The 19553-nt window shown below is 39.2% G+C and overlaps 1 protein-coding gene across 3 annotated transcripts in view; it reads left to right on the forward strand.

Moving 5' to 3' along the window:
* cdc42bpab (CDC42 binding protein kinase alpha (DMPK-like) b) overlaps positions 1 to 17881 on the forward strand; it is a 63484-nt gene extending 45603 nt beyond the window's left edge. The window contains exons 19-40 of one of the 3 annotated variants that reach the window (XM_058378878.1): positions 89 to 237; positions 2052 to 2143; positions 3053 to 3129; positions 5142 to 5180; positions 6728 to 6844; positions 6958 to 7035; positions 7437 to 7542; positions 7760 to 7896; positions 8327 to 8466; positions 8553 to 8634; positions 9057 to 9273; positions 9402 to 9464; positions 9622 to 9920; positions 10698 to 10992; positions 11442 to 11539; positions 11690 to 11774; positions 11853 to 11976; positions 13304 to 13421; positions 13548 to 13665; positions 14705 to 14862; positions 15814 to 15888; positions 17598 to 17881. In XM_058378878.1, the coding sequence (XP_058234861.1) occupies positions 89 to 237; positions 2052 to 2143; positions 3053 to 3129; positions 5142 to 5180; positions 6728 to 6844; positions 6958 to 7035; positions 7437 to 7542; positions 7760 to 7896; positions 8327 to 8466; positions 8553 to 8634; positions 9057 to 9273; positions 9402 to 9464; positions 9622 to 9920; positions 10698 to 10992; positions 11442 to 11539; positions 11690 to 11774; positions 11853 to 11976; positions 13304 to 13421; positions 13548 to 13665; positions 14705 to 14862; positions 15814 to 15888; positions 17598 to 17729 (2799 nt within the window). In that variant the 3' untranslated portion in view covers positions 17730 to 17881. The remainder of the gene's footprint in view (positions 1 to 88; positions 238 to 2051; positions 2144 to 3052; positions 3130 to 5141; positions 5181 to 6727; positions 6845 to 6957; positions 7036 to 7436; positions 7543 to 7759; positions 7897 to 8326; positions 8467 to 8552; positions 8635 to 9056; positions 9274 to 9401; positions 9465 to 9621; positions 9921 to 10697; positions 10993 to 11441; positions 11540 to 11689; positions 11775 to 11852; positions 11977 to 13303; positions 13422 to 13547; positions 13666 to 14704; positions 14863 to 15813; positions 15889 to 17597) is intronic. The other 2 variants (XM_058378879.1, XM_058378880.1) reach the window with 2 other exon arrangements.
* The last annotated feature ends 1672 nt before the right edge of the window (positions 17882 to 19553 follow it).

The raw sequence follows: 19553 nt of genomic DNA on the forward strand, positions 1-19553 counted from the left end.
GTGAACCACTTAGCACCTACATTTTTCTCTAAATCACATATTTCTCATATGTATATAGCTGAAGATAATATGTGTTATATTTTTTCAGGACATGCCGTGGAAGATGCGCCGTTTAGCCAAGCTGGACATGTCGGCTCGTTTGGAGCTTCAGTCTGCACTGGACACTGAGATCCGTGCCAAGCAGACCATCCAAGATGAGCTCAACAAAGTCAAGGCCTCCAACATCTCGACGGAGTGGTGGGATTCCAAACACACACACACACACACACAGCCCTCACTTCTCCTTAATAACAATGCCAAATCTGTCAGATAAGAAGTCCACCAGTATCTTCTATTGTCATTCCTGACAATTTTATCCCAGACTTCCACACTCCAGATAGAGTTTATATGTGCCTCTAATGGTACCTGCTATTCCAAATAATCCCACGGGCTTTCTACCGCATTATGCTGATTTTTACGACTCTCAGAGAGTCATAGCACTCACTTATCATACTCACTGAACAAGTCACACAGATTCAGCCCTATTTACAATACAGTTATCATGCTGGAATGTGGGAGTGTGTGTGTTGAGTGCAAAAACAGCCTCAGATTCCAGGGGCACAACATGCTGATGTTTTTAACCCTTTTTACCAGCACACTGATGTCTGTTGGCAGAATGAAAATTGACTTATGGCACATTTTATTATTATGCAATTATTATATTGCCGGAAGTCCGAATTAAATTAAACTGGCATCTCAGAGAGCAGAAATGGGTTTCATACACACACAAGTCCTAAAAATAGACAATGAGTAATAAAATTTATGGGAATTTTTGACCGTTCCTCTAGAAGCGCATTTGTGAGGTCAGGCACTGATGTTGGACAAGAAGGTCTGGCTCACAGTCTCCGCTCTAATTCATCCAAAGGTGTTCTATGGGGTTGAGGTCAGGACTCTGTGCAGGCCAGTCAAGTTCCTCCACACCAAACTCACTCATCCATGTCTTTATGGACCTTGCTTTGTGCACTGGTGTGCAGTCATGTTGGAACAGGAAGGAGTCACTCCCACAAAGTTGGGAGCAAAATGTCTTGGTATGAAGCTCAAACATTAAGAGTTCCTTTCACTGGAACTAAAGGGCCGAGTCTAACCCCTGAAAAACAACACCTGAACTCAATGATTTGGAGGGGTGTCCCAAAACTTTTAGCAATATTGTGTATATTGCCCCTTAGTAGGTTGGACAAAAACAGAAATCCATTTAGAAAGCTTAAAGCTCTGAGTGTCTACTTTCATATGAGCTTCATATTAAGCACCACTGTGGAGTCAGACATGACAAAGACTTTCAGTGCTGAACATGGACACAAACAAACAGGAGGAAACGCCATTTTTTGGCCGCTGGGAAAAAGAATGAAATAAGATGCTTCTGTTGGTGGATGTGACTGATTTGTTTCTCATCTGGAGGGCTAAGTTAAGCTAAGATAACTTTGAATTGAACTCTACTTATAGTGAGGTAGGTCAGGATTACAATTAATAGATTCAGGCAAAAAGCATTTAAATGATTGCCTTGTTACGTGTGTTAAGGTTGAAGACTATAATAGTGTTTTAGGGTCACTGTTAGAAAAATAAAGATAATGGCAGTAGTTTGAGAATAAGGTCATAATATTTAGAGGAACAATGTCATAAGATATTACGAGAAAATGGTGCAGTATTTTGAGAATAAAGTTTAAAAGGAAAGTCATATGAGGAAAAACCAGTAATAATCAGAATAAGGAATCTAAGAATAAAGTCATAATATTATGACAGACTAGAACATTGTAGAGCAATTTAAAGTAAACTCATACTTTACAAATGGAAATACATAATCTTCTTCTACACCAGCACCCGGTTGTTATTATTATTAGAACTTGATTCGATTGGACAAGAAATTGTGTTTGTTTAGAGAAAAAAAACACATGAAATTGAAGGCAATTGTATCTTTTGCTAAAAGAGAAATTGCATTTTATTCTCAAAATATTGCAAATTGCTTACAACAACATCATATATTATTAAATTATATCCAATTCGTTCCATTATGCCAGTAAGCTGCAGGAGTCTGAGAACAAGAACCGGATGCTGCAGGCTGAGATTGAGAGGTTACAGAAGGAGACGGAGGATCTGCGTCGCAGAAGAGGTGGATATTTTTGTTTGTGAATGAGTTTTGACATTAAATTCATTGTATTGTGTGTGTATTGTGAAGCAGATCTAATACTACTACTGTACTAATATTAATAATACATGCAGTATATTGTATACAGTCCCCTCCAAAATTATTGGAACAGCAAGGCAAATTGGCAAGTTTATTAACTGAAGACATCTGGATTTTTTTTGGAGGTTAAAAAAGAGGAACAGTCTTGAAGTAAACATAATAACACTTAATATTTGGTTGCATGTGTCTTGCTTGCAATAACTGGATCAAGTGGGTGATCACAAAACTGTTAGATTCTACTTTTGATAGAATCCTGAAGCTTTATCCTGAAGCTTTTCCAGGTTTGTAGTGCAGCTTATTTTAATAGTTGTTTGTTCAGGGTTTTTTCTCCCTTCAGTCTCCTCTTCAGCAGGTTGTTCCCAATGCTGCTGTTGGGTTAAGGTCTGGTGACTGACCTCCACTTTTTCCCCCTGGGACATGCTGTTTTCAATGGTGTTCGCCTAGGAGAACATGTTCCAATATTTCTGAACACTTTAAAAATGAGTGGGTTCAAACAAAGGGTGCCGTGTTATTTAACACATCTGGATGTAAACATCAGGAGTTGAAAGCTGAAATTCTGATCTGTTGTCTCATTTTCATATTTTGCTTTCAAACCCAAACAATTGGAACTAAAATAATTGGACTTGTTGCTCCAATACTTTTGGAGGGGACTGTATACTGTATTCTACATAAGTAGACAAGCTCACTCTGAGAGAGTTTGGATTTTCATACAACATAGATTTTTGTTAGCTCTAAATAGAATATTTGGGGAAAATAATTATCAGCTGAGGGAATATGTGCTCTTGAAGGTTCCTGTTCTGTGTGACTCTGACCCTGAGATGGTTTTGTTATCAGGTGTTAAGCATCAGGATTCTCAGAACTCCTTCCTGGCTTTCCTGAACGCTCCCTCTTCTGTGCTAGATCACTTTGAGGTGAGTTTAATGCTTGTGACAAATCTGTACAGTCTGTTCTCCAGATTAACACAATACAGAACCACAAACAGATTACTGTTGCTCTCTTGCACATGTCTGACATTTAATGTCATATTCTCCTTATTTTTTATTACTGTTTTTCTGCTGCATTTTGCCCTTTTTCTGTTTTTATTCCAGTACAGCATTCATACATTTATTCAGTTCATTTCTTTGTTCTTTCTTTATTTCCTTCCTTTCCTTTTTTTCTCTCTTATTTCACTGTCCATCAGGACTATCCTTCTTCTTCCTCCTCTTCATCCTCCTTAATTGCGTATGTGGAAAATGTAAGTTGAAGCTTCTGCATAGACTTTTGTTGCCATTCCATGTTTGTTTTTTCCAAAATGCAGACTTTAACACACGTCTGTTTGTTTCAGTCAGCACTAAGAGTGTTAGTGCTTGTTTATTGATGAATATGTGCATGAAACCCTCATGCAGTTCTCCTGAACCATGTTACATGTACAAACTACATTACACTACATTATTGTGGAATCTGATTGGTCAGAAGGTGTTGATTATTTCTTTTTCTAATAGCAGAAGTGTGACAGCTCTAATACAAATCACCTTCTTACATTAAAGCGCTCATTCTAATGTTATCAATCCCGTAGTAGCCACTCATTCAACAATAAACTAATTATATCCTGTTGTTATTCAACATATAAAAATGAATTGTTGTTAATATGATGATGCTCACTGTAAGGAGGTGTTTAACATTTATATAAAGAAAGTGTGGTAGCAGAAATTAGTTTAGAGATTCAACAGAACAGGATAGAAGCAGAAAGTCATTCCCTCCTGTCAACACCAGACAAATATAAATCCCAGTACAATACCATATGATATTCATATGTGGCCTGTCCAAGAGAGCAAAATCGGTCAGGTTTATTCATTAATCTGTCTCTGTCTCTCTCCTGTTAAATTAAAGCATGGCTAGCTGATGATAGAGAACTGTGACATCATGTATGTGGAAGAGGGCTGGTAGAGCTCATTTAGAGCACTGTGATGAGCAGAATTTGGAAAAAATACAGTATCTGACTCTACTCTCTCAGATGAACCACATGCTCACTCTCACTCTTCCCACCTGTACATGTGGAAGGAAAATTTAAAAAATTATTTCTAAAGAAATATCAGTCAGTAAATTTTCCACCATGGGAGAGTTTTCAGGACATGAATGCAAGAAATGATATATTGGTAATAAAAATGTCTTGGGTATTAACTCATTATTTTGTTTATTTGAAATAAATCTAAAATGATTAGGCTTATTTCCAAATTTCCAAGCTTGGAATTGTCTTATTCTGTTGCCAAATAATTTTGCTTTTTTGAAGTGTTTATTTATTATAAGGTTTCTTAGATTATATGCCGATAAATGAAAACAATTTCAAGCTTCCAGTGAGGAAATATGTATAGGATTATTCTTAATGGTCATATGTCTGCTATATAATTAAACCAGATATTAGATAACTTTTTCAGGATATACAAACTTGTTTGTAAAATCAGTTTGTGCTTGTAGTTTCACAGTAAAATGACAAGCTGTGGGTTTTTATTTGTTTTTTGTCTTATTAACTTAAGGAGAGAGAAATAAAGAGGGTCTAAATACAAAATGACCATTTATTACTGCTGTAATGTAGGAATGAAACACATAATAGGTATGAAACTAAAATGCTGTGTTTTTGATGAATAAAAAGTGTTGTTGTTGGTAAATGACTGTGGTGGTAGATGCTGATATTGTAAAATAATCAGCCTCAGTGTGGTAAAGACTGCTTTGTGATGGTCCTCATCTCTCTCAATGCTCCAGCACTGATTATTTTTCCTAACATATTTCATAACACTCTGAGCCTCCAAAGAGTCTTTTCTGACTTTTCTCCCTTGTATCAGCTCCAGAATGCTCATCAAACCCTGAATTACAGCTTCAACACTCTGCTGTTGTCATTGTATATGTATAAGACTAACATATCTTTAATTCTGTTCGATTTTCATAGCGCTCACCATCATGGGGTCCAGGAAGCAAAGGCCGACGTGTAAGACTCTTGAGTCTTGTTGCTGAGCGTTTTTCACGGGTCCTGTGATCTCCGCTCATATTTGTGTGTTCTGTTTATGGCATGAGTGTTGGTTGTGTCTGTAATCGATTGCATGAAAAAAAAAAGGTTGAGGTTCAGTCATTATTCTTTTTCTGTCCCACGTCTGATGCATTTGGAAATCTGCTATCATGTGGTGTTTGCATGCCCTGGCTTGTGGTTCATGGTTTTGTGGTTGGATCCTTTTCCCCTTTTGTCCTGCATGTGGGGTGTTTTGGATTTTTCGGGGTGGTTTGTGTTTCTTTTGGCTTGAAGCCTTTGCATTTGAATTTGTTGAGCTCTGTGGGTGGAACCAAAGAGCCACAGGTTCTACATACGTGTTTAAATGCTGGGTTATGGGCTGGACATTAGTTAATTCATTAGTTAAATCACTGGTAGGTTGATTACTGAGGAAACACAATCCAGCACTGAGGAAAGATTCAATCGCTAATGCAATCGTTAAACTGCAGAAAAATGGCTGTTTACATTTTATTATTCCTGGACTACTTCTCATTTATCTTGTTTGTTTGGTGTCATATTAACCTGCATCAGCATCAGAATTATTGTTAAAGTTAGAAGAAATGACCATGTTTTTGTGTTTAAGTAGCTTGAGGTCTGTCACACTGAAAATGTAAAAGAATTGATAATTGAAGTAGATTTATTCTAAGAAAATACTACAAGAAGAACATTTTACATTTACTTAATGGCCACTTTAGTACTTCGTACCTGTGCCCTCCATATACAGAGGGCAGGTTATTTACAGTTATTTACTGTAGTCCATCTGTTACTAGGCATGGTTTATTACTACCTGTTTACTTGGTTTATCAAACACATTATTTAAACATTTAAACAATTACTGGCTTCTTTATTAGGAGCAGCTGTATTGATAGAGCACCTTGTAGGTGTTCAGAAATTCCCCCTTGATCAGTGTCAGGATCTGACTACAGGAAAATAAGCTGGACCTTAGCTAGTGGACTGTTTCTTAGCCCAACACAGCCGCTTGATTCACACGTACCATTAAAAGCTCATCGCATGGCCATGTCACTGATGTGCTGAGAATGCCATAGATTTGATTGATTTTTAGAATTTTTTGAGCTTTACATTTTCTTATTCTATTGTCAAATAATTTTGGTACTTTCTAGCTATGCTAAACATGAACACATTTATCTGGAAGTAGAAAAAGGCTATTTCAACAAGCTTGAAATGATTAAAAAAATTCTCTAAATAGGCTTAATAGGTAATTATTGTAATTCATACTATATAAAGTGGATCATATCACATGCCACGTTTAGCTCTAGACAAATCTAATTAAATCAGAGCTGTTATCTAGTGTATAAGCCCAATTCAGTTTTCTACAAATGAACTATAATTAATTTGCTATTAACAACAAATAAGACTGTTAATAATTATTCATAAGCAATGTACATTAATAAGCACTGTCATCAGATTTGGAGACCTCTCACCCCTCTCTCTCTCTCTCTCTCACTTCTTCCACCTTTATGTTTCTCCAGATCGACTCAGGTGACTTTACTCCCTATAACACTCCATCACGGGATGAAGATTCCAAATCACGTCGCATGTCCCGTTCACGCTCTCCATCCACTGCTAGTGACATGGAGCCGATCGAGGTAATCTGGAGCATACTCACATCCTAGGAAATACTGTATTCTCTACTGAAAAATCTAAATCTACTGAAATCTACTGAATTCCACTGACATTTTTGGGGTTTATCTTTCCGCAGCTGGTGGATCACTCGTCACGTCTTCACACCCCGACTAGCAGATCCAGCTACAGCAGCCAAGAACACGGCTGTAATAAAGTAAGCACGTGGATTACACTCACGTTGGATAATAGAGCTCTGATACTCAGTGTGTCCAATATGTGTCCGGTAATGATGTAATGATGTTACTGTAAACTAAAATGTGTGTTTATTTAAACTGTGATGAAAATAAATGAGCAAAAGTAACATAATATCACACAGTTTGTTTTGCCACAGCCTCAGTTCTGAAACTGAACAACCACAGACATGCTGATATGATTTAGATTGTTGATAGTAGAGTTAACTATACTCCCCAGTGATGAGACAATTGGTTTGTATGGATTATTTGGATTATTTGGTTTTAAATCATGAAAAGTAAAATATTGCATGATGAAGTGAAGAAGTTTGTTTGTAACTGTGAGGGAATATTAAAGTAAAACTTCACCACCTCTATTCTGCAGCCCAAGCCGCATCAGTTTGCAGTGAAATCCTTCAGCGTCCCCACCAAGTGTAATTACTGCACCTCGCTGATGGTCGGCCTCATGCGGCAGGGCTGCACATGCGAAGGTGAGAGAGAGAGAGAGAGAGAGAGAGAGAGAGATTATGTGTTCAGGCTATTCATTTCAAGCTATTCATAGTTGCCCAGTAAATTTGCCAAATCAAGAAATTAGTAAGTTGATAGACGATTCATTAATATAATAATCATCCCCATGTAGACTTCTTTAAGATTCCTGTGATAATGCCTCGTCATTTCTAATGATCTTCTGCCTGCTCTCTTTTTCAGTGTGTAATTTCTCCTGTCACGTAAATTGTGCTGATAAGGTTCCTTCTGTATGCCCCATCCCTTCTGACCAGACCAAAGGACCGCTGGGTATCGACCCGCTGCGAGGCATTGGCACAGCCTACGAGGGCTATGTGCGGGTGAGCTTTGACCCAAATACAGCATTCAGAGGTCTTCATGATTGGTGTTGAGGCAGGAATAAAACCTCGCTTAAAAACGCTGGACAGTTTCTGTACACTAGGTGGTGCTAGTGAATAAAGTCTTGTTCAGGATCTACTGTTTGTCCTTTAAAAGGTGAAATAGCAGGTCATTTTTCAGGAAAAAAAGCTGAATGACTCTACCAGAAAAAACAGAAAAGTTCATGACACACAAAGGTTGTTACAACTTTTATATGTCTACAGTTTTAAAATATCTCAGAGGAAATCATCACCCATCCTTAAAGCTTCACCACTTAAACAATGACAGTTTTTCTGTGTGTGTGTATTGGTGTCTGTGTGTGTGTGTGTGTGATACTTATTGATGATGTTAAGAAGTTGACGTGATTAAGCAGTGCCATGTTGTGCCCCTCAGGTGCCCAAGCCCACAGGGGTGAAGAAGGGCTGGCAGCGGGCACTGGCTGTAGTGTGTGACTTTAAGCTGTTTCTGTATGAGCTCGGTGAAGCCAAAACTACTCAGCCCAGTGTGATAGTGAGCCAGGTCATAGACATGAGGTGAGCAGGAGCTCCAGAGCCAACAAATCGGGTTTTTTTTCAGTATTTTGTTTGACATCTCACACATGTTCCTTTTGCTTGTCCAGGGATGAAGAGTTTTCGGTCAGCTCCGTCTTGGCCTCGGATGTCATTCACGCCAACAGGAAGGACGTCCCCTGTATATTCCGGGTAAGAGGTTTGAGCATTTTGCTGTGTGTGTGTACAAGAATATATCTAATAACTCTGTCAGCTTCATATAAACCTTGTATATGGTATAATGGAGCATCCTAAAAAGTTTAGATCTACAACCAAAAGCAATGAAAATAATTATATTTGCGCTATATTAGTCAATAATATTTTCTTTAGAACTAAGAGAAATAGATTTATTTTTTTTGCTTTTATGTAATTTTTGTGAGATATGGAAATGTATCCCAAAATGTAGCTTGTATCTCATTTGTTTCATTTCATAATGAAATCCTAATGTTTATTCTGGCCACGATTTAACTTTCAGAATCACATATTATTTTAATTTGTTTGTAAAGATTGCATTTTTAGAAACTAATACAAATTTTTATTTTAAAACTTTATTTTGTATTTTGTCTTTTCCATAGGTAACGGCGTCTTATCTGTCCTCCTTGTGCCAGAAGACGTCCATCTTGATTCTAGCTGATAGCGATCATGAGCGCACCAAGTGGGTCAGTCTGCTGCTTGAGCTGCACCGCATTCTGAAGAAGAACAAGCTGAAGGATCGCTCTGTCTACGTTCCCAAAGAAGCTTACGACTGCACGCTGCCTCTAATCAAATCTACCCAGACTGCTGCTATTATAGGTGCTGCACTACGTCACACCCAACACTACGACACTACACGGCTTCTGTCATTTTTATAATTATTTTTTTATTCAAGACTTTAATGTGCTTTTTAGTAAATGTTTTTCTTTATTGTTTATCCTCATTAGACCATGAGCGTGTGGCTCTAGGTAACGAGGAAGGCCTTTACGTGGTCCATGTCACCAAAGATGGTACGTTATTGTGTCTAGATTCTTTAAATGTTGCAGAATTGACCTTTCCTGTGTGCAAAGTAACAGTGTACTGATACAATTATGTTTAATAGAGACTTCATAAGCTGTGAAATTCCTAGATTTTGATTGTAACTGAACGTTCACACTCGTCACACAGAGATCATCCGAGTGGGCGACAATAAGAAAGTGCACCATGTGGAGCTGATACCCTCAGAGCAGCTGCTGGCTGTGATCTCAGGCAGGAACCGTCACGTGCGTCTCTTGCCCATGGTCGGTCTTGACGGACGCGACACCGACTCTTTCAAGCTGCTCGAGACTAAAGGGTGTCAGCTGCTGACTTCAGGAAAATCTCGCCATGGATCCCACATGTGCCTGTGTGTGGCCATGAAGCGTCAGGTCATCTGCTGCGAGCTCAACAAGAGCAAAGCACGGCACCAGCGCCTTCGAGAGATTCAGGTAAGCACCAGCACGAGGGTATTTTTACATGGTGAACGAGAGCAGTGTGGTGGAAAGTTGGTTATTATTTTAGACAATAGATATTTCTATAACTAGCCCACAGTCACAACAGAGAGGATGAGAGAAATGAAGTTGACACAATGGAAAAAAAATCCAAATCAATAAATAGACATGGGGTCAAGTAACTTGCACAAACAAGCTCGTAAACCAGGTAAAGGATGGCAGAGTAAAAAGGCTTGTAAGACACACTGAAGGTAAACTTTGCAACTGCTGTGAGTGTGAAGGTCTCTTTTAATAGGGACTGTGTGTGTGTGTGTGTGTGTGTTTGTCTGTGTGTGTGTGTGTGTGTTTGGACACAGGTGGTAGTGATCAGTAAGCTGATGACTATGAACGAGAAAGTGAGAGTGTAATCTGGGAAGGGGAAGGTGATGTGGTAGTAGTTAAGGTGTTAGACTACTGATTGGAAGGTTGTGAGTTCGAATCCCAGGTCAACTAAGCTGCCATTGCTGGGCCCCTGAGTAAGGCCCTTAACCCTTCATGGCTCAGTTGTGTAAAATGAGATAAAATACCAGTCACTCTGGATAAGGGTGTCTGCTAAATGCCTGAAATGTAAATGAAGTCATGTATGGCCATGCTTATAGGCCGCAGCGTACGCTTGTGCAAGATGTCACATGGAGTCATAAAGAATACAGACACTCTTCATTATAAGATTATTATAAGAGAACCCCCAAACTACACTTATTTCAAATTACCCTACGTGTCCCTCCATTGTTGCAGGTGCCAGGCGTGGTGCAGTGGATGATGTTTTTGAGCGAATATCTTGTAGTGGGCTTTCAGGGCGGCTTCATGCGCTACAGCCTGCACTCGGACACTCCTCCTGTTAGCCTCCTGCACCCTGACGATCACACGCTGGCCTTCATCACGCAGCAGGGCATGGACGCAATGTGCGCCGTGGAAATCACCAGCAAGGAGCTGCTGCTGTGCTTCAGCTGTGTGGGCGTCTGTGTGGACCTCCATGGCCGACGCTCACGTCAGATGGAGCTGATGTGGCCTGCTGTCCCCACCTCCTGCTGTGAGTGGATCAGACCTGCCTTAAGCAAATCTAAGCAAAAATCTAATGTAGGTTTTTTTTTTTTTCAATTTTAAGCAAAAAAAAGTAGAAAAACACAATTAAAGCTTGAAATGAGTAAAAATATCTAGACATAGATCAAATAATCTTAGATTTAATATATGATAATCTGATCCCATAACAAGAGATCCTAGATACATTTTATTATATGCAAGTTATTTTTTTACTTACTAAGATGTCATTTTTAGTACAGATCAGATCAGATAAGACTGAGGTACAGTACCTTTTAATATTGTGATTATAGTCAAGTTTATATACAACCTTTCCTCTTAGAATATTCATGTAGTGGTGTATACAGATAATATCTAAAAAAGTAAGAAATTAAACATGGATTATGTGACTGTGGAAAGGGATTTCGTTCACGTTTGTCCTATTTCCTGAACATGCTGCAGGCTACAGCGCCCCCTACCTCTCAGTGTACAGCGAGAACGCAGTGGACGTGTTTGACGTCAACACCATGGAATGGATTCAGACCATTCCACTAAAAAAGGTGACTGTTTTTCTGAATCCTAACCACAGGAAGATTCATTCATTTGTTGATAATCAGTAAGAGTAATTCATCTGCGACTCAACATTTTTAAAGTGTAGCAGTGTATCATATTGGGAACTTTCTCTGTTTAAACATATATAATGTGCGCAGATGCGGCCTCTGAACACGGACGGCTCTCTGAATCTCCTCGGCTCAGAAACAGTGAGGCTCATCTACTTCAGAAACAAGACAGCAGGTAACAGGCAGTCCTCAGTTTACCTCAGTTTAGTCTGAGGTGTGTGTTTCTGGTCTGTAATCTGTGTGTGTTTGTCAGAGGGAGACGAGTTGGTGGTGCCAGAGGTGTCAGATAACAGCCGCAAGCAGATGGTGCGCAGTATGAACAACAAGAGGCGCTTCTCATTCCGCATACCTGAGGAGGAGAGACTACAACAAAGGAGGTACACGAACACACACACACATACACACACACAAACACACACACACACACTACAAAAGCTTTACATGTCTCACTGTACTGCTGAGCAGATTGCCTTTTTGCCTCACTAGATGTTCAAACTTTCATTAGCACTATGACACAGCTGCAGTATCCGTTTAGGTCGTACACAGCAGGTGTTTAATTATATTCATTATTACACTAAATTATACTCTACAGAAGAAAAAGAATATCATTGAAAAGCACAATTATATGCTGTGAAAATATGTACACTTGTGAAAAACACTCTTCTCCAACATCCCTTTACTCTTTATATAGAAGGAGAGGTAGATATGTTATTGTACTCCTTTGCTTTATTGATTAAATAGGGTGTGATAACTACGTGATAAGGGATATCAGAACACAGCTGTTGTGAGATAATGTAGTTTAATACAAAAAGGCCTGTTTCTGGCCTATTTCAGTGAATAAATGGAGCAAACAGATGATTTTTTGTGCTTTCACCAGTCTGTACATTTAGCAGCCATTTAACATTGAAAACATATTTCATAAAATGTAATTTTATGCAATGTGACAATTGTGAAGATACACTATAGGGCCAAAGGTTGGTGGACATCTGACCATTACACCAATATGTGCTTGTTGAACGTCCTCCTTTTACTGTTATACTGAGCTCCACTTTTCTGTGAAGTTTTTCCACTAGATGTTGGAGTGTGTCTGTGGGGATTAGTGATCATTCAGCTACAAGAGCATTAGTGAGATCAGACACTGATGTTGTAAGAGTGAGGAGGTCTGGGGTTCAGTCGATGTTCAGTGGGGTTGAGTCAGAGTCAAGGCTCAGTGCAGGACACTCCAGTTCTTCCACTACAACATTAACACACCATGTCTTCATGGAGCTCTGTGCTTTGTGTACAGGGGCATCGTCATGTTGGAAAAGGGTTCGAGTCTCTTGTAAAGCTGCAGCATACAGAAACATTTTGTACAATTGTGTGGTTCCAACTTTGTTTGGGGAAGAACCCCATATAATTGTGATAGTTAGATGTCAACACAGATTTGTTCATGTAGTTTATTATTGCATTAATTTACTATGATCAGTATCACAGTGAGTGTCAAATATCTGGCTATCGATGCATCAGCTGATGCTGTTCATTCTGCATGTTCCCTATGAGCAAAATAGTCATTAAAATCACTGGTAACAGCATTTGTCAATATTTCTATGAAAGCTCAGTCAAGCAAATGTTATGCCAACTAATCCCCACAGGCTATAAGCCATTCTTAGCAGCATTAGTGATCTTGGCTGCAGTGTTTTACTAAGGTCCTGTGTATGTCTTTAGAGAGATGCTGAGGGACCCTGAGAAGAGAAGCAAGCTGATCTCCAACCCCACTAACTTCAACCATGTGGCTCACATGGGACCTGGAGATGGCATGCAGATTCTTAAGGACTTACCGATGGTAGGAGTAATATGTGTGCTCTCTACTAACCTTGTATTTGTACATCAGGCACATGTAACACGACTCAGGCTAAATTGGACACAAATTCTCCAGTGAATTTTCTTTATCTTGCTCTCACTTCTGTAGAACGTGCGTGCTCAGGAGAGCCGGTCTGGCTTCAGTGGTTCAGTCAGTATCCCGTCCTTAGCAAAGAATCGGAGTGAACCCGGTCGCTCCATGAGCGCCAGCAGTGGCCTGGGTATACGTGAGTTTCTGCATCTTCCACATGCTGACACCATCATATCATTCTCCTATAAGTCCTTAAGCACTGTGATATTTCTTTCACTTTGTGTGTATTTCAGTCATGCATGTAATAATGAGTCACTTTTTTTTACATCTTTACCACACTATTGTCCTTTATTTAAAATACTACCATGTGCTACTATATCCTATGCATATGCTCAAGGAGGCTGCAATGCATAATTCTTACAGATGGCAGGGAGAATATATAAATACTGCAGGTCAAGAGCTTTAGTTAATCAGAATAAGGATCAAAACATTAGATTAAACATTATCTGGTCACCTGGTTTTTCAGCCTTCACCTGTCCAGTCGTTAGAGTGAGCCTGTGTCCACTGTATTCTCAGATTCCTGTTCTGAGCTGACACAAGTTATTTCCTTCTGCTGTTATAGCTCATCGACCTTAAGATTTGCCACACTGTACATCCTAAGACCCTTTTCTGCTGACCTCGGTTGTAAAGAGTGGTTGTTTGAGTTACCATTCTTCTCAGATCTCTCTCATCACAGAACTGACCCTCACTGGATGTTATTCCTACCATTCTATGTAAACTCTAGAGACTGTTCCCTATTGACTGTAGATCCCAGAATATCAGCAGTTATATATATATATATATATATAAATACTCAAACCAGGCCATCTGCCACCAACAACCGTGCCACCGGTGAGATCGTATTGTTCCTCAGTCCTATAGATGTGAACAATAACTAAGGCTCTTATTCTGTATCTGCATGACTTTACACACTGCACTGCTGCCACATGACTGGCTGATTAGATAGTTGTATGAATGACTAGTGGAAGATTTGCATTGTAGAAAATGCAAATATTGCAATAATGTTTGAAGTGCAGTAATAAAAACTCAAACTACTAATTAATTTTGAATGTCAATATATTACTGTTTTGAAAGATTGAAGAATGAGTGTTTAGGTACTTCTACTTGGAAACAATATTTAAGTATTTTAAATTGTAAAATCTTTTTTTTGCTATCTCGGTCTCTCTGTGTCTCAGGTTCCTCTTCTCAGAATGGCAGTGCCCTGAGGAGGGAGCTCTCGAGCAGTAGCTACAGCTCCAAGCGGCAAACCATGACATCTCCGTCTGAGAGCTCTCTGTCCTCAGGCGGAGGAATGGATGTAGGAGACGCAACGCTTTCTCAGTTTGACCGGGAGGTGAGTAACTTGAGTAACCAGCCTATGAAAATGAAACTTCATGTCTTCCATTCTGGTGGATAGAAAAAACATCTCCATGGGGGAAAATCACTTCATCATTCATTCTGTAGATGTCAGGAACAGACTGTCCTTCAACATGTCTATTCAAAAAACATTAGAAAGATATCTTATAGGTTATACAATATAACTTTTTTTCAAACATGTAAAACATCATGTCAGCAGATTCCTTAACAAGAACTAATCTGATACTAAAAACTGATTTCTTCTCTTAGTTTGTACTCTACCAGCAGGTTCCTGTTCAGCGTACTCTTCATTCAGTATAGTCATATATCCAGTCCTGTCATGCCTGAATTTTTCCAATACCCTCCTGGCCAAACTATACACGTCTGGCTCTCATTCACCATCCCTTTCAAGCCAGGTTCATGAGCATTTGGACAGTAACTCAGTTTTGTTCATTTTATCTCTGTACACCATACAATGGATTTGAAATGAAGATGTGTAGACTTTCAGCTTTATTTGAAGGAGTTTAACAAAAGAAATGAACAGCTGAATAGTAATTATTCAGTTGTGGACTGCTTCCTTCTTATTATATGAAGAATTACGAGATAAAAGGTTGATTAAGTGTCAGATTTGTATTTGCTGCTCATGGAAAGTCTCAGTATGCGGTCTGTAGAGTCGGTACAAGTAAACGAGGCTGTCATTTATACACACCTCTGACACTTCAATCACATCTTAATCACTTCATTTCAAATCCATTGTTTGGTGTACAGAAGCAAAATGACCCAAATTGAATCACTGTCCTAATACTTATGGACCTGACTGTATAACTCGCCTCCACTGGAGCCTTTAGCTCCTGCTACACCACCACACATACCCATACTATAGCATTTTGTATCCTTTCCCCCGGTGTGGAAGCCACTTTTGGGCTCTCAGTGTACCTTTCCTTCCCAGTGGCAGGCTGTCTCGCCCTCGGAGAAGACGCCCGATCTGAAACGGGCGCTAAGGACCCTGCTTAGTAAGATGAAGGTAACGTTGATGCATTCGGTATTGAAAGCACTCCCTCATTTCCTCCACCAGAACAACCACATTACTGCTTTTCTTTTTCTTTTACTTAAAATCCTCAGCCTCTGATTGTCAAATCTGCATAACAGCAGGATTGTGCTTTAAAAAAAAATGTTTGAATTGACATGCATGCCCTAACTCCATCTTGAACTCCAATTTAGTATTAAAGAAGGAGAAAAGATGTTCGATAGTCATCCTGAGGCTGATGGATTACATTCAGAGCTCTGCATGCATTTGAAAGCATATTGTGTTAGTAGGAGCACCTCCACATCCCTGTACATTTAATTTCAGCACTTCTGCTTGAGGATGGACACTTTTGGAATTCCAGCAGAAACGTATTACTCGTGATAAAACCCAGCAGATAAAGTGCAGTGTCTGAGCCATTGTGGCAAAGTGACTTGTTCCCAAAAACTCTCATGGTAAACACGCCATGGCAGTGATTAACTGATTTTTGGGAATTTAGTGTGCTTCAAATTTGCCTGAGTTTTTTGCCATTTTCAACATCAAAGAAAAAATGTTTAATTCTATTTAATTAAAAGAAACTGTACTAAAAAAAAGGAATGGAAAGAAAAGCGAGACCAATAATAGTTTCATATATTCTTTACATTTTTAAATCATTACAGAGTCTCAATAATAAATCATTACCTTAAAACAGTTATTTTTGTCAAAGCAAATTATGGCTTGTAATTATTTTACTTCAACTGCCTTGCAGATGGATCTTGGATTTGGTTTTATGCCACATTTGATGATCTTGATGTTGAAAACGAACTAAATAATGCGCAAGAACACAGTGTATGTGTGGTGAGAGCACTGAGCTAGTCGCAGCTCTCATCCATATTCATTCATTCCACTTCAAGGCTGCCATGTCAAACTGATCCTTTGAGGAGATATAAACACTCAAATATTTATACGAGGTTTATGCATGTGCAGACTGAGGCTTTAAATATGCATCTCATGCGCATCTTTAGTAGCTGTAGTGTTCACGGTACACTGATTGTAATACATGTCTCTGCTTCTTTTGTGTAGCTGCAGTTACGTGTTTTTGTGTTTGTGCTGATTTCAGGCCTCAGCGGCAGTTTTACTTAAATAAACATGAATCATTTATACTTAATTTCCTGTAATCAATGATTGCGGCACCAGTTAGCTCTTTAACTTGGAAACAAAATGTCAAAATTTTATTTAAACAAACAGGAGGCTCAGGACTATTTATTTATTTATTTATTACTTACTTACTGGGCTGTATTTTCAAAGCGACATTAATCAAAATATCATTGAAAATTAAGAAGAAAAGAATTTCTTCTTCCTATAATCTTCAGGAAATACAGATGATCAACTTCCTGTTGAACATATGCCTTGTGGAATATTCAGAGGGGTGAATGTGTTTAGTTAACAGGGTTCAATTAATGTTGTGGGACTAAAATATCCACTATTTTTACTATAAAAGGATGTTTTGGGTCTGAGGTATTTGTTTTAAGTTTTTCACTGTAAAATGTAATTATAATGGGCCGGGACAGAACCCACTTGTGGAATTACTCTAATAAATGATTTACTTCTGTCTATAATGTGATGATGTGATGGTTTTTAATAGACAATTCAGCCACAAAGATGAAAATTGAAAGCATCACACAGCCAGTGTTTTTTGATTAACACTGTGGTTCTATCTGGACTTGCAGGACTCAGACTCGCCGCGCCACTCCACTGCCTCCAACAGCTCGACCTTCAGCAGCCCGCCCAGTCCTGCATCACCGCACAAGACCAAGTCTCTCTCTTTGGAGAGCACAGACCGTGTGGGCTGGGACACATGATGGACACATCACAGGACTAATGGCGGCATGTCCTGGCCCTGCGGCCCCCCGCCCATATAAATAAAACGCAAGCATAACTGGATCCTCTCTCCTTATTTATCTGGCTTCTTAAGAGAGGAAAATGTATGGGACCTGTGTGTGTGTGTGTGTGTGTGTGTGTGTGTGTGTTGGGGACCGGGGTGAAGCAGGGCTTCAATCAGAATTCATCTCAGTCTGGCTCAAAGTTCACGTCGGTCCTGAGCCATTTCAGAGACACACTCCATTTGAACTTGACTGTACTGTATATAAACTGGGATATGGGGTGAACTATTTATTTCAGTCCAATATTAGCTGTTTAAGTTTTTTTTTTCACGCACTTCAACTGTGGACCGTACCAACCACCATAATTGTGGGGAGAAAATTTTCTTTCTTTCTTTCTTTTTTTTTTTGTTCTAGTATGCAATTATTCTGGAAACCTGATTACTACTTAAACTGCCATTCTGACCGTCTACAGCTTTCTCTTAGCCGATGCAGACATTTGCTACCTGCCCTACACGCCCAACTCTCTCACACCAACCACACCCTATCAACAGTACACAGGTCCGACGCCACGCTCAACCTACACCAACATAGTGTTATGGCTGGGGTCACTACCTACATCCCGACTGTGGGATTTCATGAGTGCACTGGATCTTCACCACTGTGCTGTCAGACACGACGACAAAAAGTCAACCTCCAAATATAAAGCACTATATACACAGTACAGAGAACAGGACGTGGTTTAAGACTAAAAGTGTTTTATTTTGACGAGTTCCGTTCAGTCAGAGCCTTTCACAATCCACCACTAACCTGTGACTTCGGATTTCCATCACAGTAATGTACATAGGCTGGAAGTATATGATAATATATATATAAGGAAATTCTGTAGATGGGAAAACAAGGAAATAATTAGTTTATTAATTTAGCTGCATTTTACCTGCATTATTTAATTAAAACATGTTTTATCCAGTTCCTGAAAACTACAATGATGATTTTTTATATCTTATTAAAAACTGATCAGTGAATTGCAAAAAAATTATAATTTTCCCCCTCGGATCTCTATTATAAGAGACCTTAATACGCATTATCTGAAACAAGGTTAGAATATTTGTATAACTTATTGGTTGAAACATATTTCCGCCCACATTTTTACATTCCCAGCTCAAGAAGGAGAACTGTAAGAAAGGTGTTTTGTAAGCAAAAAGAAACCTGTCTTTTAATCCTGATTATTTTATTGTGTGTTTACTGGAAATGTTGTGAACAGGTTCCACTTGATTTCGAAGTAAGTCATCGTTCATTAGAGTTGCCTTGGTGCCAATGGTCTTTTGAGACAGAGTCCCAATTCTATTACATGTTAAACTCATTGAAGTGGTCTAGAGAACGTTGTTAAGTTCCCCACTAAAGGCCTTAAGAGTTGGACAAGTGTTTGCTCTGGGATCTGATGTGATTATGTGTGAAAATCCATTGCCGTCTTCACTCGATCAGTTCAGTTACACTGTGCTGCTGAATAATTGGCTTCCTCTCGAGTGCAAATGTAGACGCTGGCTCTCATTTGAGCAGCTCGCAACTCAGGAGTCGCAATATTGTGTCAGCTGTAGCTCATTCACGTGAAGGAAGTCATCAGGCAGCTGTTGCACAGTTAGTGACATTCTGCAGTAGTCCACGTTAGCTCTCTCTGCTATTATCACATCACACAATCACGTTTTTGTTATTTGGTAATAATTTGTACAGTTTTGCATGCTAGATGTATTAATTCCCTGCTTCTGTTACAGGGCTGTATTATGTTTTGTCACACCTTTGAAAGGT

This window comes from Hemibagrus wyckioides, linkage group LG25 (assembly GCF_019097595.1).
Source record: "Hemibagrus wyckioides isolate EC202008001 linkage group LG25, SWU_Hwy_1.0, whole genome shotgun sequence".
NCBI classification, from domain to species: Eukaryota; Metazoa; Chordata; class Actinopteri; order Siluriformes; family Bagridae; genus Hemibagrus; species Hemibagrus wyckioides.